The following is a 22,921-nucleotide window of genomic DNA, read 5'->3' on the forward strand; positions in this document are numbered from 1 at the left end:
GATAGATGATAGATAGATGATAGATAGATAGATAGATGATAGATAGATAGATAGATGATAGATAGATAGATAGATAGATGATAGATAGATAGATAGATAGATAGATAGATAGATAGATGATAGATAGATAGATAGATAGATAGATGATAGATAGATAGATAGATGATAGATAGATAGATAGATAGATAGATAGATGATAGATAGATAGATAGATAGATGATAGATAGATAGATAGATAGATGATAGATAGATAGATAGATAGATAGATGATAGATAGATAGATAGATAGATAGATAGATGATAGATAGATAGATAGATAGATAGATGATAGATAGATAGATAGATAGATGATAGATAGATAGATGATAGATAGATGATAGATAGATAGATAGATAGATAGATGATAGATAGATAGATAGATAGATAGATAGATAGATAGATGATAGATGATAGATAGATAGATAGATAGATAGATAGATGATAGATAGATGATAGATAGATAGATAGATAGATGATAGATAGATGATAGATAGATAGATGATAGATAGATGATAGATAGATAGATAGATAGATAGATGATAGATAGATAGATAGATAGATAGATAGATGATAGATAGATAGATAGATAGATGATAGATGATAGATAGATAGATAGATAGATAGATAGATGATAGATAGATAGATAGATAGATGATAGATGATAGATAGATAGATAGATAGATAGATGATAGATAGATGATAGATAGATAGATAGATAGATGATAGATAGATAGATAGATGATAGATAGATAGATAGATAGATAGATGATAGATAGATAGATAGATAGATAGATAGATAGATGATAGATAGATAGATAGATAGATAGATAGATAGATAGATGATAGATAGATGATAGATAGATAGATAGATGATAGATAGATGATAGATAGATAGATGATAGATAGATAGATGATAGATAGATAGATAGATAGATAGATGATAGATAGATAGATAGATAGATGATAGATAGATAGATGATAGATAGATGATAGATAGATGATAGATGATAGATAGATAGATAGATAGATAGATAGATAGATAGATATTACTAAAAATCGGTTCATGTGATTACAGAAGCTAAGTCCTAAGTCAGCAAGCTGGAAAACTGATGTGCAGTTCCAGTCCGAAGGCTGTCAGGCTTGAGACCCAAAAAGGAGCTGATGTTTTAGTTCAAGTCCAAAGGCCTGAAGAGACCAATGTCCCAGCTCAAAGCAGTCAGGCAGGAAGAGTTCTCTCTTATTTGCGGGAGGATCTGACTTTCTTCTGTCCACGCCGTCAAATGATTGGATGAAGGCCACCCACGTGGGAGAGGGCCATCTGCTCCCCTCCGTCTACTGATTCACAAGTTAATCTCACCCAGAAACATCCTCAGGGACACACGGTGAATAATGTCCGAGCAAATGTCCCGGCACCTTGCTGCCCAGTCAACTTGATACGTAAAGTAACTGCCACATTATGTTAGTTTGCCATCTTGTCTGCAACCCTTTCTTTTAACTGCTGGATAGTATTCCACAGTGAGTATGTATGTAAATATATATGTATGTATATGTGTGTGTATATATATATATATATATATATACACACACATATACAGTATAGTGATACTTTATATCAATGAAAAATATGGGTTATTTTATTTAATATTACCTTTATGAGTTTTAGCTATCATGTTATATTTGCTGCAGATCATTCTTCTCACACTATTTCAGTGTGTGACCACATGGAATGTATTCATCCAGCCTACTGCTGATGGGCATGTGGGCAGTTTCTAGCTGGGATCATCTTGTTGATACTGTCACCATAAATATTTGAGTTGCTTCTGATTTATTTATTTTTTTAATTTAATAAATCTTTATTGTTCAGATTATTACAATTGTTCCTCTTTTTTCCCCCCCATAGCTCCCCTCCACCCAGTTCCCACCCCACCCTCTGCCCTTACCTCCCCCGCACTGTCCTCATCCATAGGTGTATGCTTTTTGTCCAGTCTCTTCCCGCACCTCCCACACCTCTTTCCCCCTGAGAATTATCAGTCCACTCCCTTTCTATGCCCCTGATTCTATTATATTCACCAGTTTATTCTGTTCCTCAGATTTTTAATTCACTTGATTTTTAGATTCACTTGTTGATAGACATGTATTAGTTGTTCATAATTTTTATCTTTACCTTTTTCTTCTTCTTCCTCTTCTTAAAGAATACCGTTCAGCATTTCATATAATATTGGTTTGGTGGTGATGAACTCCTTTAGCTTTTCCTTATCTGTGAAGCTCTTTATCTGCCCTTCAATTCTGAATGATAGCTTTGCTGGGTAGAGTAATCTTGGTTGTAGGTTCTTGCTATTCATCACTTTGAACATTTCTTGCCACTCCCGTCTGGCCTGCATAGTTTCTGTTGAGAAATCAGCTGACAGTCGTATGGGTGCTCCCTTGTAGGTAATTAACTGTTTTTCTCTTGCTGCTTTTAATATTCTCTCTTTGTCTTTTGCCCTTGGCATTTTAATTTTGATGTGTCTTGGTGTGGTCCTCTTTGGATTCCTCTTGTTTGGGGTTCTGTGCACTTCCTGGACTTGTAAGTCTATTTCTTTCACCAGGTAGGGGAAGTTTTCAGTCATTATTTCTTCAAATAGGTTTTTAGTATCTTGCTCTCTGTCTTCTTCTGGCACCCCCATAATTCTGATGTTGGTACGCTTGAAGTTGTCCCAGAGGCTTCTTACACTACCTTCAACTTTTTGGATTCTTTTTGCTTTTTGCTTTTCCGGCTGAGTGTTTTTTGCTTCTTTGTATTTCAACTCTTTGACTTGATTCTTGCGGTCCTCTAGTCTGCTGTTAGGTCTCTGTATAATATTTTTTATTTCAGTCAGTGTATGTTTAATTTCTAGTTGGCCCTTTTTCATATCCTCGAGGGTCTCGCTAAATTTATCGGCCTTTTCTAGGAAATTCTTGAAAAACCTTATAACCGTGGTTTTGAACTCTATATCCAGTGGTTTGTTTTCCTCCATTTCTTTCATTTGTGATCTGTTTCTTTGTCTTCACATTTTCACTGCTTCCCTGAGTTGGTAGAGTAGCTTTGTGTGGTAGGTGTCCTCTAAGGCACAGTGGCTCAGCCTCCCCAGTTACCTGAGGTGGACACTCTTGGCGCACCCGTTTGTGGGCTGTGTGCTCAGCCTTGTTGTAGTTAAGTCTTGATTGCTGTTGGTATCACTGGGAGGAATTGACCTCCAGGCCAATTGGCTGTGAGGATCAGCTGTGTCTACACTGGGAGAACTTCTGTGCTGGAGATACTCTTATGAGACAAGACTTGCAAAATTGCAAAAGCCTCTGTGCTCAGCTTGGATGGGGCGGAGTTTCAGGACGGAGCAGACAGCCTTGGTTTCCCGTCAGCCCTACCTTATGAGGCCCCTGGGTCTCAGTGCCCCTCGGTAATCACTGCAAGCACCTCTGAGAGAAAGCCGCCCTCGAGTTTCACCCACTGCCAGACAGTCCAGTTTCTCCCCGAATGAGTCGGGGTTCCCAGAAACTTGCCCGGAACTGGAGTTCAACGCAGTCGGGAGCTTCTGTCTCCCTCCTGCTTTAGAAAGCCAGCCGCGCACTCAGCCTCCCGTGCATTCAGCAGTCAGTCCTCTCTGCGCTCGCACACGCACGCCTCCAGACCTCTGCCTTCCGCAGCTCCTGAGTCTCAGTGTGCTTTCTTTTCCTGACAGTCCAGATTCCCCCCAAATGAGTCTGGTTTCCCAGCGTCTCGCCCGGGACTGGAGTTCAGTGCAGTCGGGAGTTTCCTTCTCCCTCCCACTTTAGAAAGCCAGCTGAGCACTCAGACGCCCGTGCACACAGCCGCCCGTCCTCTCCGCATATGAGCCTCCATACCTCAGCCTTTTTAGCTCCTCTGAGTCACAATGTGCTTTCCTCTTTCCTTCTAGTTGTAGAATTTCCACTCAGCCAGCTTTCCTGTGGTTCTGGATGGTGTCTGTTTGTCTTTTAGTTGTAGTTTTGATATTGTTGTGCGAGACAGCAGTTTAGGTGTTTACCTATGCCGCCATCTTGGTTTCTCCCTTCTGATTTGTTTCTGAACGATGTTGCAAAGGCAACTTTCTGGGCGTCTCCTTGTACATAGACATACATGTTTCTTTTGGGCAGCCACAGGTCAAGAAGTGACCATCTGGACCATGAGTAGGAAGAAAACCACACATTCAGAAAGCTCTCTCTCCACCTATTCCCCATCCATGGCATCTACCGTGTCCTCTCTCTCCACCCTCATCACAATATGACTTAAGCAGCGTCTGTCCTCTCCCAGAAGTGACTCACAGATTTTGTTTACAAATTTGTATTGAAGTAAAACATACCTACAAAAAAAAAAAAAGCACTCGCATTTTTAGCGTGTAGTGCAATGCATCTTCCTAAATTATGCATAAGTAACCCAGGTAAAGAGATGGGAATTACCATCATAGAGAAATGGAGTGATGCATTCCTTATAGAACAGGCAATTTCATCTCTACCAGTCCCACCAAATTGCTCTGCAAAGGGACCATGGAACTAACTCTCACACCAGAAGTGAAAAAGTGTACCCATTTCTTGTCAATCTTGGTGGGGTCACGCCTTCATTTTGCTACACGGATAGGTAGGAATTCTGCCTATTGTTTTAAGTTGCTTTTCCTCAATTTGTAATATTATTGGGCATCTTTTCACATTCATTTGTCAGCGGGACTATTTTTTGCTCATTTCGCTCTCTGCTGCTTTGACCCTTTCTCTAAGAGCCTACAGCTCACACATTTTTCTGCACGATTTCTTCCTCTTTGCTGCCCCTTCATTGTAGACTTAACATCTCATCTCTAGCACACCGTATGTGTCCTGAGCTCCTGCTTTATGCTAAAGCTTCTCCAGGAGCCCTAATGAGGGCTACAGTCTCTTATGATCATCACGCCTGCTGCCTCTTACCAGGTGGCATTAGCCCCTGGTTGTGGGTTATTAGCCCCTGCATGTTTTCTGTGTAAATGGCCAGGATTATGTTTGGTTGCTATCATATGTCCTATTGTTTCCCAGCTGGCCTGCCACGCTTACTCGGGATAACTTCATGCCAGGATTTGGTGCAACTCAGTGTGTGTTACAGTAAAAGCACCCCTGTCTAGGAATTTTGGAAGACATGGGCTATCGTCTCATTTCCACCCCCAGCTGTGGGGTCCTGGACAAGTCACTCCAACTCTCAGACTTTCCTGGTGTAAAATGACAGCATACAGACCGCACTGCCTGCCTCACAGAGTGGGTGCGTGTCGATGAAAGAACGCTGAGGCCTGAGGCAATGAGAGGACTCCCCAGGCACCAATCCCAGGCATCACAAGGGACGTGGCTTATTGACAAACACAGACCCAGGCTTTCCAGAGAGCTGCCGTGTGCAAGCCTGGGGTGGGGAAGGGTGGGTGCGACAGACAAACGTGCGCTTGTTTACTGAAATGACGTGCAGGCTACGGAGGGAATGGCTGGGTGACGATTGTAAGTCAGAAGGCAACCTCAGCTGAAGCAAATGCATAATTACGATTGAATTTCAGAAAGTGCCAACATGACCTGAATTAATCAGCCTGTGATCAGTCTAACTTCCTCTGTGGCTAAAATTGTAGCAAAAGGGTGTGTGTGTGGGGGAGGGGGGGGGTCCCTTCTGGAAGGAAAGCACACCTGGGCAGGGAGGCCTGTCTGGGGAGCCGCTCCAGGGGCGAGGCCCGGCCCTGGGTGGGCTGTGGGAGCTGAGGCTGGCAGCTCCCGGATCGTGGCAGCTGAGGAGAGAGCAGCACGTGGATGCGCCCTGCCGTCAGCCAGCTCTTCAATGAAGTGGGCTCCGAGGGCTCTGTGCCTCTGCTCAGCGCAGCTCCCGCCAGAGCCTGGGAGCCCGGGGAGGTGCGGCTGCTGCCGGCTCTCGTCTCTCAGGAGGACCTGGACTCTCTTCCTTGGCTCTGGGCCGCCCGAGCCATGCCAGCCAACCTCACAGAGGGCAGCGCCAACTCCAGCGGGACCACGCAGACCCCGGATTCTCACACGGCCGTCTGCTTCCCCACAACTTCCACGGAAGTGGTGGCAGAAGAGGAGTGGGGCTCCTTCTACTCCTCCTTCAAGGTGAGTGTGCTGCCCGCCGCCGTCCACGCCGATGGTAAAGAACGGGACAAGCGGGGTTTAAGAGACCCCCGTGTACACAGCCAGTGCTGTGCGGGGGCAGCTTCTTCTCTTAAGAGAATGAGAGAAACCAAACTGATGAGCTAAAGCAACAATTTCTATAGACCCTGCGAGGACCTGTATTGTCGTTTTTTATGAATAGGGCTCTTTTTTTTCCCTGCTGCTGCTGAGAATGTGTGTATTTGAGTGGACGATTTAAAAAAAATTATCTCCCTTTTCTCGCGTGAAAGTACGTTTAATGAATCCTTTAGTTGTGCTTGAAATGTGTGTCTTGTAAGGGTCAGTGCTGTGAATGTTCTGCTGGGAACAGCAGAGGGGTGACCTCACCGTCCCCCCGGGACAGGACGTGCAGGAGGGAAGGAAGGCCCACACTTGATTGACTCTTTGCACTGAGCATCAGTAGAATAGATGCCGGGACTGCCGTGGGTGCTGTGACTGTTAGCAACAGGTATCCTCGGAACGAGCAAAGGAATCCAAGTTTGGTGAGCTTCCTCTTGGAAGTCCCCGTGGAGGACATGGTTCTCATTAAGCTTACCCTGTTCCCTGTTGGACAGCTGTGGTCCGGCCCCTCGGGGCGCCTGGAAAACCACCGTCTCCTGCCTCCTGGGCAGGATGCCTGGGCTGTCGGGTTATTGCACCCGCTGCCCGTTGGCGCGTTCGGTCACCCGTTGGCGCGTTCGGTCACGACACTAATTCCCGGGTCTCACACCGGTCCTTTGAACCCCAAAAGGAAATACTCCAAGAAAAGTTCTAGCAGTTTTGTTGAAAACCCCCTTGGTGTTCTGGAAATGATTTGGTTTTTACCCAGCCAGGTAGCATTCCTGGAACATCCACCGCTCCCCCGGGAGCTTTGCTTCTGCGCCGACCCTCAGAATAAAGCCGTCAGCAGAGCTGTCCCTGGAGCCAGCCCCGCTCCTGGGGACCCGGTGGCGCTGAGGCCCAGCAGAGCCCGTGAGTCACCGAGACAGGCTGCCCCGGCCCAGGCCCGCACAGCCGGCTGCGGGCTCCACAACAGAAACCAATGCACGCAGAAGGGGGGGCGGAGGGGGTTGTCCATGACCGAGGACTGAGCAGGCCCCTCCCTCCGTGAAATGTGCGCTGACCCCGAGCTGCTGCTCCCACAGGCAGGCGCTGAGCCCCGGGGAGCCCAGGGCTGCTTCAGACGCCGCCTCCACGGCCGCTTTGATAGTTACAGAGCGTGACAGCCAACAGCGGAGAGAGCCTGGCCTTGGCAAAAGGCATAATAGCAGAGAGGCGGCCGTTCTGAGACGCAGGAAATCAAAGCTGTCAGCCGGCCCTGGCCGGGTAGCTCAATGGTTTAGAGCATCGTCCTATATGCCAAGGCTGCAGGGCTGATCAGGGCACACACAAGAAGCAGCCAGGGAACGCATAGATAGGTGGGACCACAGAGCGACGTTTCTCCCTCACAAGCACTCTGGCTGAAAGCCTGCACGACAGGTGTTTTAAACACAGCGCCTGGAGGGGTGTGTTGGCGACATGGCCAAACACACTGCTCGCTCTCCACTCGTGTTTGTGCAGCACCGTCCCGGGGCGCTAATAGGAACCTCCTGGTTTTTGTCTCGTTCCTATGGACGTGTTGGCCCTCACTCAGCTATTGGACGAGGGGAGAAGCAGAGAGAGCAGGCCCAGAGCTTACCACTCTCCATGTCACTTTGGGAGAGATGCAGGCCCTGACTGAAGGCGGTGATTTTTAGTTCCACGCGGTCCGTGGTGGTGTTTCTGGGAGCCCGGCTCAGTGCAACTTTCTTCCATGGCCCCGTGGAGCATGAGCAGTTTGGCGGCACTGCTGATGCAGAAAGAATTCTGATAAAATAAAATTAAATTTTAAAAAAAAACCCTCATTCACTGGGATGCTTTGATCCCACAAGCATCTCAAGAAGGAGCTCAGAATTGTGCTTGCTTACTATCTTCCAAGTGTGCACTTTTAATCCCCATTGCCTTTACCAAAAGCAGTAAAAATATCATAAAAATAAAGCATCAGAATAACAACACCCATACCATCTATCTCATTTGCTGAGGGCTTCCTTGATGACAGGCCTCCTTCTGAGCAACGTATCTCATTTAATTCTCACAGCTCACGGGGTCTCCTTTCATCTGGAATTGCTTCCCATGCTCCTCTGTGTTTAAGTTCTACTCGCTCTTTAAGGCTCCTGTTGGGTTGCTCCCTCCATGGAGCTTCCCTTGACTTCTTCCTCCCCTGAATTCCAGTAGTGCCCTGGGAATACACAACCCACATTTCCTGCAGAAATGAAGGGCGAGGTTCTGTGTCTGTCAGTTGCCTGCATGTTGTCAGGCCGGCCCACAGAAAACACGCTTTCTCCTTGACGGCAGTGGGGGCCTGTGTGTCAGCCCTGCCCTGCCTGGCCTCTGCCACCGTACACACCGAGGGCCTTCTCTGCAGGCACATTCCGTGCATCCTTAGCCCATTTCTAAGCCAACGTGGCCAAGGTACGTGAGAGATTCCGGCGGGTGGGGTGTGGAATGAGTTGTGGCACCATGGAGGGGACCCTGGTCCCTGGGTGAGCCGGGGGGCCCGTACCCACTGCAGTGCAGCTGTTAGACTCAGCGGTCTTGCCCCAGCTGTATGCCTGGTCTCCTAACTTACTCAGTTCTTCTCTGAACCCTCCAGTTCTCTTGGCAGAAGTCAGGATATTCCTGTGTAGATCTTACTGGCCCTTCCCTCGCAGGCTTAGGTCCTTCTCCCCTTTCCCATCACCATCCCCAAGTTCTTGCCCTGCTCCCCACCCTCCTCTAACCTACTCACCACTCCACGAGTGGGTCAGGAGTGAGTTCACCACCGTCTTCCTCTACCACGGGGGTGGGGAATGTCCATTCCATAAAATCACAGAACCTCGCACTTCATTTCTGCAGGAAATATTGGTTGTGTATTCCCAGGACACTACTGGCCCTGCCGAGGCATTAGGGGTGAGTTCACTAAATGTTGGACCAAGTAGAGCAGCTCCTGTTTAAGCTGATAATTTCATATGGCCCGGGAATGATGTTATAAATACCCGAAGAGCCCTTGGCAGAGAAAAGGTTCCCCACCCCTGCTCATGAACTTCAAGTGACTAACCCTGTGTGGTCCTGGGTTCAAGGTCCTCAGCTCAGGCCCTGCTTTCCTTCCCAGCTTCCAGTTTCTCCTACTTTCAAGGTCCCATCCAGCTCACTTCCTCAAGCCCTGAACCCCAGCATTAGGTCCCCAGTTTACTTTCTCACAAGACAGGTCCCATCCTCCTTGCAAATGTCTGGGGACCTGAATATAAAGCCGTCCAACAGGAAGACAAAGATGGAATAATGGCCTCTTCATAATAGCCTTTAACTTTGCCAGGGAATTCGCCAGCACTGCTTCCCAAATCTCTGATTCTTAATGATGAGAAAATTAATTCAAAGTAACTGGGAGGGAAACCTGACTCGGTTAATAAATTGCCTAACTTAAAAAATAATGCAAATGAGCTCGGTTTTATTGCTGGTTCTTCGCTGAGGGGAGAAGCATGAGCCAAGACTGCTGCATATCCAGATATTACCTGATGACCATCTCTGAAGAGTCTCCTTTAGTGAGTAGTTACAAATGGCACACAGTCAGTCCAACTATTGTTTGTATGCAAATGAGGGCTCCTAAGTGCTTGGCGGTGATTGGCCGCAGTGCCTTCCCCTCCTTTGCTGGTGCTCTCTGCCTGCGGTCCTACTGTCCATTTTCCTAACACATTCTTCCTCCATTAATGTCACCAAAGCAAATTCCAGTTCAACCCATGCCCCAATTATCTCACCCTGGGCTTAGAGCTCAGTTTAAGAAGCATAAGTGTACTGTGCTGTGCTTGTCATTGTATTTAGCTTCCCGGCTTATTTGTAAGAACTCACTCTCCCCAGTGGTTCCACCTTCAGGGACAGCCACTTCAGTCCCCCCTGCCCACTTCCTCTCCCCAGAACCCTCCTCCATGACTTGCTTGTCTCCCTTCCTGCCCTGGCCCCCAGGGCGACGTCAGGGATGCCTGCCTGGGGCCCAGGAGCCCTTGGTCCCCTTGGCTTCCCGTGTACCTGCTGCCGCTCATAACCAGGGCTCTTGCACGCACATCATGCGCCTTTCCCCTCTTCTCATTAGTTCCACTCGGCCTGTTCATTCTGAGTTTCTCCCGCCGAATCCTGCAGCTGTGCATAAGGACATTCCTGCTCGCCGCGCTCAGTGAAATCATTACTAAAGGTCTGCTCTTTCCTGCCTGTTTCTGCTTCGCAGCCCTGACACTCCCCTTCGAATCCTCTACGCTAGGCAAGCTCCACCTTGTCCAGTTTCACTCCGTGTCACGGAGAAAGGCACTGATGTGCGGGCTGGCCCCCCAGGATGCCGTGTGGTTCCCCAGTCGGACACTCCAGTTGTGAGAAAGAAAAACTTGATCAACTAAATCTCTCTTACGTGACTAAGGCGTCTGGTGGCAAGACACGTAATCTTAGCTGTTCCGCAGCACACTAGGTCGTTACAGTTTTCCGGCCTGTGGGGGGTTTTCCCGTTGTCTGACTCAAGGGAGGTGTGGAGGCTATAGGGCAGCCGTGGGCAAACTACGGCCCGCGGGCCGGATCCGACCCGTTCGGCTGTTCTATCCGGTTCGCTTGCTCTCCCCTCCGCTCCTTTACTTTGAATTTATATTAGTTCACACAAACACTCCATCCATGCTTTTGTTCCGGCCCTCCGGTCCAGTTTAAGAACCCATTGTGGCCCTCGAGTCACAAAGTTTGCCCACCCCTGCATAGGGGGTGCGCCTCTGCAGTGTGGGCAGGGGTGAGGGAGGGGTCTGAGCACGTGGGCATCAGCTGAGAGGACGAGTGCCGCTGGCCTTCAGGAGTGGGCGTCCTGGTCCCCACCTTGTGCGGGTCCCCATCCGGCCCAGGCCAGGCTTGCACTGCCTTCTCCTGCAGCGTCCCTGTCATTCTCCCTCCAGGGACAGGCGGTCACAGCTCCTTCCCGCCCTGTCTCAGTCGTGGCTACATCGTTGGGTCCTTACTGGGAATGTGGAATTTCACTTCTTCGCTCCCGATTCTGGGCAGCAGAAAACCAAGTGGGGTTGTCTTCTGGTTCCTTCTCTACCCATGTGGCCGTCATAGCTGGAAAACTCTCACACCGGACAGCTGGGTACACCCCCAGGGCTGCCATTCCCTGGTATCTCTTCACCAGCCCCCTTCTCATCCTAAGCCCCCAAACCAGCAGGGGGCATCTCGTCCTCTGTCAGTGGTGCTAACTGTGGAGGTGGCAATATAAAGTCCTCTCAGCGGGGCCTCTTCTCCTGACACCTGCCCCTCCGCGGTGCCCTCCCGCACTCCTGTGCCCTGTGGCTTCTGTCTCTGTCCTGGGGAAACTGCCCGCACTGCCCTCCCACACTTCTCATGCCAGGCTGTCTGCTCTGAATGGGCAAGGACACCACCTCTCGCCGGGAGAAAGCCGATTCTCTCCCCGCTGTAGGACGTCCTCCGAGGGGCCTGTGGAAGCCTGAGCTGGCTTCTTCCTCTCCTGCACTGAGGGGGGATTTCTCCCCGAGGGCACATGGGGGTACGCTCTCTGGCTGCCTGGCTGGGGGAGGTTTTCTCTAGGGAGCGGGAGAGAGGGCATCCATGAACGCTTCAAAACGTCACCCTGACATTCTCAGACGGTTTCCAGCCATGAACTCGAGTGGACAAGCTTGTAACTTTATTTTTCTGAACTGGATTTGGCTTCTCTCTGGGCCGCTCTGTCTAGCTGACGGCAGAAAATGTCGCCCAGCCATCTGCAGGCGTAAACTCAGACCGTTATGCAAACGGAGTCCCGGGCACGCCCTCTGGCTGAAAGGGGCAGTTAGGCAGTGGGACTTAGCATCGCCCCTGGGACATGAACGGGGACCCTTGGCGGCGATGCTGAAACACTCCAGATCCCATGCTCCTAACGCTTTCTGCTCAGAGTACAAAGAGCTAATGTAGTCGCTTCATATGTCCTGGAGCAGGGGTGGGCAAACTCATTCATCAACAGACCCAAATATCAACAGTACAACAATTGAAATTTCTTTTGAGAGCCAAATTTTTTAAACTTAAACTTCTTCTAACGCCACTTCTTCAAAATAGACTCGCCCAGGCCGTGGTATTTTGTGAAAGAGCCACACTCAAGGGGCCAAAGAGCCGCATGTGGCTCGCGAGCCGCAGTTTGCCGACCACGGTCCTGGAGGCGAAACTGGGAGAGAATTGCTAGAGAGCCAGCGGCTTCCCTTTCAGCCCCAGGCTGAAGGCGGTACAGCTGTTGCCTCCTGTCACCTGTGACAATGGCGTTGAGAGCTAGGGCAAAGGCCACTCTGGCCATGAAGACAATTGAAGAAAATTCCAGATGGCAAATAATCTTTCCTCTTGGTAGTGAGTTCTTCGAACTCAGGACAAAGAGCCGGGGGGTGGACTTGGCCCCGTTTTGAAATAGCTGGTTTTCAGGACATCGGCCCGAGTTCTCACTTTCATACCAGACTTGCCCGGTTCCGTGACCAGACCTAAGGATCAGGGACGGCCCCCTCTGTCCTCTGCCTCCACTCACACCTTTGCCAGGTATCCTGCTTCTCTGCTTGGCTACTTCTACTCACTCTTTCAGACTCAGCCCACATATTAATTCCTCCAGAATCTACAGTTTGACCAGCCATAACCAGCCTCTTCTCAAATTCTCCATTATAACAGGTCACATTGAAAGCGTTTGTCTCCATATATGCCTCCACCATCAGACTGTGAGCTCCTGTCTTAGCCTCCCTTCCATCCCCAAAGTATTTTGAATTTGCTACTAGATTCTCAACAAATGCTTGTTGAATTATGCAGAATGCAAACCAGTATAATCATGTTCACAGGACATGGTTTCCAGAACAGTCCCCCCCTTCCCCGCCTGAATATCATCTCTGCTCCACAGATATATGCCAAGGCTCTCCGCTCAGGCTGAGTGCCCCCGCCCCCCCTCCCCCCGCCAGTACACTTCATGGGAGTTCACAGAATGACTTGCTCCACGACTATCTGGAACCATCTTGGTCCACAGCCCTGCTGTCCACCTCGACAGAGCCAGGCTCTGTCAGTACCTTCACCCCATTCCTGTTCTCTGTTCTTCACGCAGGAGCCCCCGTCCGCCTGTCCCACCAGCCCCTGGCCAGAGGCTGCCACCTGCACCCCTGTTCCTCATGCCTGTAACGATAGGAAGAGCCTTACCAAAACATGAAACTTGCGTTCACATCCCCACGTGTATGTTGCTTTACATCATTTTTTTTTTATTTTTTGTAATAGTAATCCATTAAAATGTCTTGTTATCTATTTTTTACACTGGAATATTAGAAATAAAGACTACCTTGGGTAATTCAAGATAGAATCCCCACAGCTCTCAGTAAAACAGTTAGAAAGGGTGAATGCCAAGAGGAGGGCGTGAGGACAGTCACTCAACTGTATCCGCAAGGGTGTCTCCCAGCAGGTTCCTGGGGAGGGTGGCGAAGATGCAGATGTTCGAAAGGGGCCTCACTGGGAGGAGGTGGCCGTAGGAAGAAGCCAGGTGAGCCCTCCAAGCAAGCTCAGTCCCCCCGCTCCCCCGGCCGCCTGCTTGGCTGTTCCAGTTGCTGCCACCTGGCCGTGCCTTCTGAAGCAGCAGGTGGGGCACGACACGGAGCCTTTGGAGTGCCCACCCGCTCAGACATGCTCATTCCCAGGGGGCTCGGAGCCTCTGCCTGGATCACACTCCCCAGGTCTAATCACGGAACCCTAACCCTGCAATCTGCTCCTGCGGGCTCGCTTTGCACCGTGGGCTCCTGTGCTACATAGTGACTCCTCTTCAGTGCAATCAGATGCTTTCAGACCTTTGCTCTTGATATTTCCAACCCACCTCCACGAATCAATGAGGCTTTGAGCTGCCTCAGAGGCCGGGTGCTGTGAGTGACAGGTGGCACCGGGTCCCAGTGCCAAGGCAGCACAGCTGCTTTGCCCGCTCGCTGAGGACGGAGGCTGAATTGTAACCTTTCTGAGACTTCATTTCCTCTCTTAGGAAGGAAGATCTATCTGCTCTGTCCTGTGTTTGAGATACTATCTTCAGCGTCACAGGAATAACACTAATCGTCAAAGGAACCATGAAAGTGTAAGGCGTATGGAAAGCGCTATGATTCCCTGGGTCAGGTGGCGTCGCTGCATCTCGTGTGACATTCGGGATGCTGTGGTGTGGAAGCCACATGCGGCTCCAGGGTCAGTCCCTTCAAACACACACTGAGCATTGCCCTTTTGCTCAGCCTGGGGGGAAACGGTCACAAAACTGACCCAGTTCCAGACGCCCAGCTTCAGACAAGTTTGGAGTCAGAATAACAATGATGATAATTGAAAGCAAATGAGGCAACTTCACCGTCTCTGGCCCCAAATTGTAAGCAGGTCATGGACTTCCCAGTTAAGCCAAAAAAAAATATTCCAACTTCAGCTGCATCCCTTCTAAACCAGGTGTACCAACCAGCTAAGTAACCCCTCTGAGCCCCATTTCCTCTCCCTCTGATTGAGGACAGCGACATCTCACTGGCCAGGTTGTGAGGATGAAGTGAGCAGTAAGAAAGGTGTCTCCAACAATGCGCAGCACAGGGCAATCGTTCAGCAACACACATTTATCAATCACCTACTATACAGTGCGAACTGAATAGCTCAGGTGCTAGATGAACGGAGTTGCTCAAATAATGTTAGTTCCCATCCCCCGTAAGATGGTCAAAGATCCTTCAGACATTTTTTTCTCCCAGTTTCCAGGACTCCACTGGGAAAGGAGATCATCATTCCTCAGGTTGGGGGAAATCATGTCTTCCTCTCCAGACAAGTGTGACCTATCCAGTTCCAACTAGAGTCACCGGACTGAATAAATGTCCTGTATTTCCTGAGATCATTCCCATTTGAAATAACCTTGTCTAGGATACTTCTAAATTCCCTTGCACTTGTCATTGACCATATAGCCTTCCTACAGATGTTTACGTAGCACCTGCTACAGGAAGTGGCGACTGGGACCCAATGCCTGCCCTCATGGGCATCCTTTCGGCCTTGGAAACATAATCCTTAGAGCCATTCCCTGGTATCTGCCCTGTGGCAGCCCCAGCATCCCCAAGGGAACACGTCAATTCATTCCTCTAAGTCCCAGGTGGGAATTCTCTGGTCTGTAGAGAGCTGACGTCACTGCAAGGCCTCAATAACTTGAGGTTGAAACGAATTAGCCATGAAACCACAACCATGTGACTGAGTCAAAAACACTCTAGTCTTTCGTCACTGAAAATTTCCCAGTTTCCCCTGCTCTACTCAATCCTGAGCACCTGGCTGGAACTTTTCCTCCTGTGACCACTAGGGAGCACTTCGTCCCCAACTAGCTTCTGCAATAGTTCTGAAACCCGTGTTAGGGCACCATCAGTGCCTGGGTAGAGGGCGTGGAGGGGGGATGCCTATTAGGCTCAGGGGAAATTCCGATGGAAAACAGGACGAACAGGGTGAATCTGAGCTTCATTCTGAAAACGTTGTGAGTTCTTTATAAATATCTTCTCAAACCTATATGCAGCCCAGGAACCAAAGGAAGGAGATGAACCACCTTTTATTAGGTGTATGCTACGCTTCAGGCACCATCTAGAAACCTCATTGCCATCATGGCATCTATCCATCAAAGTGTCCTGAGTCAGATTTTATTTTGATCTCCGTCTTGTAAATGAGAAAGTAGGCTGGGAGAGGCTATCCCCCGTGTATCACATATCTCGCAAGCAGCAGAGCATCTGATCCCAGTCAGGATGGTGACAAAGCTTCCCCACTTGTATAGCAAATCGCTCACCTGACTGTGGTGTGCAAACGCCTCTGACCTTGTTTCCTCAATTCTCATAATTTTCCAATCCTCATATTACCGTGGGCTTTGTGTGTGTGTGTGTGTGTGTGTGTGCGTGCATGTGCATGTGTGCGTGGGTAAGGATGCTATGAGTAAATGAAAAATGCAATGAGGTGTTTTCCTATGTCATTACCTTACTTGGTAAAACAAGACTTGAACTTGGCTGAGTATACTTGATACGTGCTCCATATTTTACTCACCCTTGGAGTGCCAACATCTTAACACTGCAGGCCATTCATTGATGTTGAACAAATTAATAAACAAATAAATAAGCATGGCTCTTAGGAAGACTCCAGAAAGCAAAAGTGAGAGACTGCCTCCTTCTGGAAACTTCCTGACGCCCATGAGGTCATCAGGGGAGGTTTTCTTCCAATAGAAATTTCCCAAGTGGAAAGGGGGGTGGGGGGGGGGGGGCGATTTCACAGGGCCTGCTCAGCCTGCCCTGTGGACATGGCTCCATTTCAAGAACAGAGCTGCTTACAGAGTCACCGTCGGCTCCTGAGGAAAAGGCTGGGCTGGGCCAGCACAGAGCGTGTCAGCCCTCCTGAGGCCTGCCTTCCCATTCACCGACACAGCCACCAGGCTGGCTACATTTGCAGTGTCTGCCACTGTGTGCGCAGCAGCGCCCACCTGAGCCCCAGCCCCTGTTGGAAGCCCCCATTGTCTTCACTAGCAGAGAGGTGTGGACAAGGAACCCGGAAGGCTGGTCAACCTTGAAGCTCTGAAAGGTCAGAGCCAACCACCCACTGTTTAGTTGAGACAATGGTAGCTAAAGCAACTTCCACCTTCTAGTTTTATGTAAATTCTTGCTGATTGGCTATTATTGGAATTGCCTGCCTCAAGGCTATGGGTGTATCCCATAGTCTTAATAAAAGGGATAGCAAGGCCAGAGCGGGTGAAGTCCTTCCCCTTGAGTTGGGCTCCTGCCTGGCCCCCAATATTTCCAAATTAATATTTTCTAGTCTCTTTCATTTGCATGTGGCCTCCTCCAGAGCCCGAACCCTCAACCTGAACCCTGAACCACGTGGGTTGTGGGGGGGACACTCGCAAGCCCCTTAGGAGAGACTGCAGGCCTGGGTGGGAATTGCTCAGTCCAAGGACTAGAGACCCAGCCATTCAATGCCCACTGGGGGCCACAGGGCTCCTCCATTGGAGAGAACCCTGATTTCTGGGAATCTGAATGTTGGTGCCTACATAGTTACCAATGCAGCATACAGGACACACAAACATACACACTCTCTCTCTCTCAACAAACTAGTTACCTTCTATGGTGTTGTTTTCTGGAAATGTGGCCTAAAACCAAACCACAGGCAGTTAGTGAAAGAACAGCATGAAGAGAGAATAACCTGGAAAAAAAACACATAGCTTCTAGTTCAAAAGTACCTGAGTTTATTTGATCACGTCTCCTTCTCTTTCCAATTCTCATCCAAAAGGCCTACAGAGCCATTTTAGTTGAAAACAATTTTCTGTGAGAAATAGAAAATAGGTGAGGTCAGCCTCCCTCCAGCCCCGCCGCCCACCTGCTGGAAAATTGGAGGACTCTAGAAGGTGAAGGTAAGGAGGTTCTGAGTGCAGGGCAGATAGACGCGCTTGCTGTGAAGTATTCATGTGAAGAGTGTCCCTGAGCATCATCGAGGGGAGGCTGGCGCAGGGGCCCCACTCTACAGGGTCCAGGGAGCAGATTGCTGCCGCGGGTGCACCGCATGCTGCAGACCTCACAGAGGAGCCGCGGCCCGCTGCTTTTTCCCGGACAAGGGATGTGAGCGGCCTGCAGGGCCAGGGACGGTGCTGGAGAAGACGGAGTCGGGAAGGAAAACAGTGTCTAACTTCGTTCCTTCTTCCTCTGAGGCTGAAAGAGTCCCGCAGAGATTGGCTCTGTGCTGGGCAGTGTGGAAGCAAACCGCTCCCGCACCACTGCCCGGGCGGAGAAAATGTGTGGCCGTGACACAGTGTTCTGTGATTTGAAAAAATAAACGGATGTAAAGCGTCGAAATGCTTCTTCCTATGAAACCGGTTCCCCGAAAGGAATGGGGGCAGGGAAGCTTGGAAAACCCCTCAGTTGCATTTTCTCAGGACTTTGCAGGCCCGCGCTGCCACACTCCAGCTCCTTCATCCTGTCCTGGACCAGAGACAGGCCCCTCCCCCCCGGTACCATCCTCTTCCCTGGAGCAAACGGTCTTGGTCTTTGGCCTCTTGCGAGTAGAGCTTTGACAGTGGGGACATGAGGGCAGAAGGAAGACCTTCCAGCCGGAAGCCTGAGCTTCGTGCTCTGCAGGGCACCCTGGTCCTCACAGTGCCGCTTCGTGTTGCTTGTCTTCCACAGACCGAGCAGCTGATAACGCTGTGGGTCCTCTTCGTTTTCACCATCGTTGGCAACTCCATGGTGCTGTTCTCCACGTGGAGGCGGAAGAGGAAGTCAAGAATGACCTTCTTTGTGACCCAACTGGCCATCACAGGCAAGTAACTGTGCAGGTGGGAGAGGAATGAGCTGTGCGCAAAGTTCCTATGGCTTCTTCCTTTCAATTGTTTTGCCAATAGAAATGGTAGGCTCTCTATCCAAAGGCATCAGCCAATTTGGGAGTAATTGCTATGGGGATATAAAACCCATATTTGAATGTTTCTTCCAGCAAATTTAACACAATGAAATATCCATAAGATTCCACTCTAAAATAACTCACTATACAACAAAGTTGAAAATACCAATATCAGTGCCACCAAAGGGTTCTAGAAGGTTCCACTCTCTCTATACACTGCAGCCTCCACAGTTCACTAAGGTGGTAATATACTATCATACCACATTATGAGCTTAAAGAAGAGAGCCCAGAAAAGGGACCAGAATTATCTCTCTCCAATAACACATGTGAAGTCTCAAGTACTTTGCAGATGTAAGTCCCAGGGCATTGTTTTTGAAATGTAAGGGACATGCGACACCACTGCTGGGTGTGGTACAAGGTCCTAAGGTAATAACCGGGATCTGGACATTTAAATGTGGGTTTGCGGACAGGCCAGTGCAGTTGAAGTGTGAACGCATCATGCCTCAAGTTCAGCTCTTGGTTAAGATGGCTCTTGGTTCAAGGTGGCTGCTGGAACTCCCGCCATCACACCCAAATTCCAGCCAATGGGAAGAAAGAGGGGGGAGGAAGAATAAGAGAGGCCCATACCAGCTACCTGTCCTCCTCTGAGCTGGCATTCCTGGGACTCCAACCCATTAATTTTTGCTTGCATTTCACTTGTCATCTCTAACCAAAGTTAAAGCTGTTTGTTCACTTGCATGTTTGTTTGTTTTTGACCTGGGCCCACTGGTCAGAATACAATCGTAGGGAAGAATGAGAGAGCAGAGGTAAGCAGCAGTCTCTGGCATAGTGTGTCCTTCATACTCGCATTGAGAAAGACATTTAGACAGAGTGTCTATCTGACCACCCATCCCCCAGCTCTGAGGGTGCTTCCTCCAGAGGGCCGGGCTCCCTTCTCCTGGCCCCTTATCTCGGCAGGCTGGCCCCTACCCACTCTTGTACACAGGAGTAGCCCCCTAGACCAGTGGTCGGCAAATTGCGGCTTGTGAGCCACATGCGGCTCACTCTGTTGACTAATGAGTTTGCCGACCACTGGAATAGGGGCTTAATCACAAGGAACAACAACAGCCTGTAATTATTGGAATCGAGAGTCTAGGTCAGTGGTCAGCAAACTCATTAGTCAACAGAGCGGCAAACCGCGGCTCACGAGCCACATGCGGCTCTTTGGCCCCTTGAGTGTGGCTCTTCCACAAAATACCACGGCCTGGGCGAGTCTATTTTGAAGAAGTGGCGTTAGAAGAAGTTTAAGTTTAAAAAATTTGGCTCTCAAAAGAAATTTCAATCGTTTGTACTGTTGATATTTGGCTCTGTTGACTAATGAGTTTGCCGACCACTGCCCTCGACGATTGCCTCTTTATGTAGGTAAATTATTGTTGGCTGTTTATCTTTTTCCAAAACAAATTTCCAAAATAAACTTCTCTCAGAGTAACTTTCAAATATACAATATAGTGTTGTTACTATAGTCACTGTGTTAGACTTTATATTGTTGGCTGTTTATATCTTTCCAAAATAAATTCGGCTATTATCCACAAATCTACAATGAATATTCTCTCATAGTTAAATCTTGGGAGCATTATTTATTATTTAGGAAAGTTTATAGAAGTGGACTTGCTGCATCAAAGAAAGACACTTTTGTGGCTTTCAAATTGGCCGATGTCCTTTTAGGTCCCCCAGGACTAACAGATGATGGAAAATGTCATGACAAATGCTCTGGAAGCCAGCAGCAGAGACCCACACTGGGTCTTGTTTTAAAACCTATGGAATCCGAGCCACTTGCTTCAGGCAGGGATTCTCTCTGCTCATCCATGAGTGATACGATACTTACACATACTCAAGTACAAGTTGCTTATTTTAAAAAGAGCATTCTCTTCCATGGCTGCCAGTGTACCAGAGAAGAGTCCAAAGCTACTCTGTCTTTTTTTGTCCCACAGTGATTATAGCAGTGCTCATGTGCTTGTGAAAACAAAGACCACATCACTTACCAGAACATTGAGTGGAGGAAGTGTTTCAATTTTGCACCTGTTTTAACTCATTTCCTCTTCTCCACATTTCTGACCCATTCAAAACACACACACACACACACCTGATTCTTCTCTACATCCATTAGGGATTTTAGCTGTAGGATTACTTTCGAGAAGAGAAGGAAACCAGAAGATCTTGAAGTTGTTATTTCTGTACATTCTGCAACTTGAGCACTTTCGATTCTGACAGTTTTCTGGATGAATTTAATGACTATTTGTATGTTTGAGCTAAAGAGCCAATTAAAATTTATTAGTCATTTATCATCATCAAGACGGCTTCTCTGTTTTATCCAAATGCAATAAAGAAGGGGAACTAATGAGAGTAACTCCCACTGAGCATTGAAAGACAGAATACATATTTTGGGGCACACATCCAGATGACTTCCTCCTTCTGGAAGGGCCAATCTTTTCCTATTAGTAAAAGAAATCAGCTTTGCCTCTGAGCACTTTCTGGAGATGAATTGACTAATGAACTAAGGAATTCTTCACCCTCAACGCTCCTGTTAATGATGCGAAACAGAGAGTGGAGAGGCTCACCAAGGGAGGTGAGGCCGGGAGCGTCGGGTGTCCAAGGCCCTGTGTGGAGTTCAATATCACTTTTCTCTGCTGATTTCACTCTTTCCTTGAGTTTTTGAATTGCATACTTAATTCTTTTATTTATTTTAATTTTGCTCATTCAGTTTTTCATTTTTCTATTTTTTTACCTTTATGGAGATAAAGCTGACAGAACATGTGTAGGCTTACGATGTCCAAAGCAATATGTATATATTGAAAAATGATTACCATAATAATTTTAGTTAGTATCCATCCCCTCACATAGTTGTAATTTCTCTGTGTTAAGAACTTTTAAAAACTCTCTGAGCAACTTTTAAATATACAACATAGTATTGTTTACTCTAGTCACTGTGTTATACTTTATAACTTATTGATCTCATAACTAGAAGTCTGTACCCTTTGACCAGCTTCACCCATTTTCCCTTATCCCACCTCTGGCAACCACCAATCTGTTCTGCGTTTCTATGAGTCCAGGGATGTGTTTGTTTGTTTTTTAACATTTCATATACAAGTTGAAATCACACAGTATTTGTCTTCCTCTGACTGATTTTACTTGACATATTGCACTCAAGTTGTTATAAATGGAAGAATCTTCTTTTTTATGACCAAGTCATATTCCATTGTACATATATACCAAATAGTCTTTATCCATTCATCTGTTGACGGACACTTAGGTTGTTTTCATGTCTTGGCTACTGTACAGAATGCTGCCAGACATGGGGGTGCAGATTTCTCCAAAAGATGGAGGCTTCATTTTCTTCAGAATATATACCAAAATGTGAAATTGTTGGATCATATGGTAGTTCTATTTTCAATCTTTTGAGGAACTTCCATACTGTTTTTCTATAGTGGCTGCACCAATTTACAATCCCACCAACAACGTATAAGGCTTCCTTACTAACATTGTTTCCTCTCATCTTTTTGTTAATAGTCATCCTGTCATATGTGAAATGATATCTCATTGTGGTTTTGATGTGCATTTTCCTGGTGTGAGTGATGTTGAGCACTTTTTCATGTACCTATTGGCCATTTGAATATCCTCTTTGGAAAAAATGCCTATTCAGGTCCTAGGACAGTTTAAATGGTTATTTACTTTTTGGCTATTGAGTTGTGTGAATTTTTTTATGTGTTTTGGATATCAATCCCTTACCAAATAGATGGTTTGTAGATATTTTCTTCTGTTTCAGAGGTTGCCTCTTCATTTTGTTGGTCATTTCTTTGGCTCTGCAGAAGCTTTGTGGTTTGATGCAGTCTCACATGTTGCTTTTTGTTTTTGTTATTTGTGCTTTGGGTCTCATAACCATAAAATCATTGCCAAGACCAATATCAAGGAGATTTTCCCCTATGTATTCTCCTAGGAGTCTTATAGTTTCAGGTCTTACCTTTGTCTTTAATCTATTTTGAGTTAATTTTTAGTGCAATGTAAGATAGGGGTCCAGTTTCCTTCTTTTGCATGTGAATATCCCGTTTTTCCAGCACCATTTTCTGAATGTGCCAAATAGCCTTTATCCATTGAGTATTCTTCCATCTCTTGTCACATATTGGTTGGTTGTATGTGCATAGGTATATTGAACTCACAACTCAAACCTCCATTGATGTTGCTGCCGGCTCCGAAGTTTTATGTTCCATAGGGGAGGTCTAAAGTCAGCCTGGGATTTCTTTCTTTACAGGCTATCAAGTTTTGTCTTTTGTTTCTTGATTTTTTTTCCTTTGAG

The 22,921-nt window shown here is 47.8% G+C and overlaps 1 protein-coding gene across 2 annotated transcripts in view; it reads left to right on the top strand.

Moving 5' to 3' along the window:
- Window positions 1-5,991: 5,991 nt before the first annotated feature.
- Window positions 5,992-22,921, top strand: part of NPSR1 (neuropeptide S receptor 1) — a gene marked incomplete at its 5' end in the record, with an annotated part of 70,307 nt that continues 53,377 nt past the window's right edge. For both annotated transcript variants that reach the window (XM_080667167.1, XM_080667168.1), the window contains 2 exons: window positions 5,992-6,135; window positions 18,381-18,513. In XM_080667167.1, the coding sequence (XP_080523293.1) occupies window positions 5,992-6,135; window positions 18,381-18,513 (277 nt within the window). The remainder of the gene's footprint in view (window positions 6,136-18,380; window positions 18,514-22,921) is intronic.

The sequence above is a fragment of the Plecotus auritus genome (genome assembly GCF_963455305.1).
Source record: "Plecotus auritus genome assembly, chromosome: 4".
Lineage (NCBI taxonomy): Eukaryota > Metazoa > Chordata > Mammalia > Chiroptera > Vespertilionidae > Plecotus > Plecotus auritus.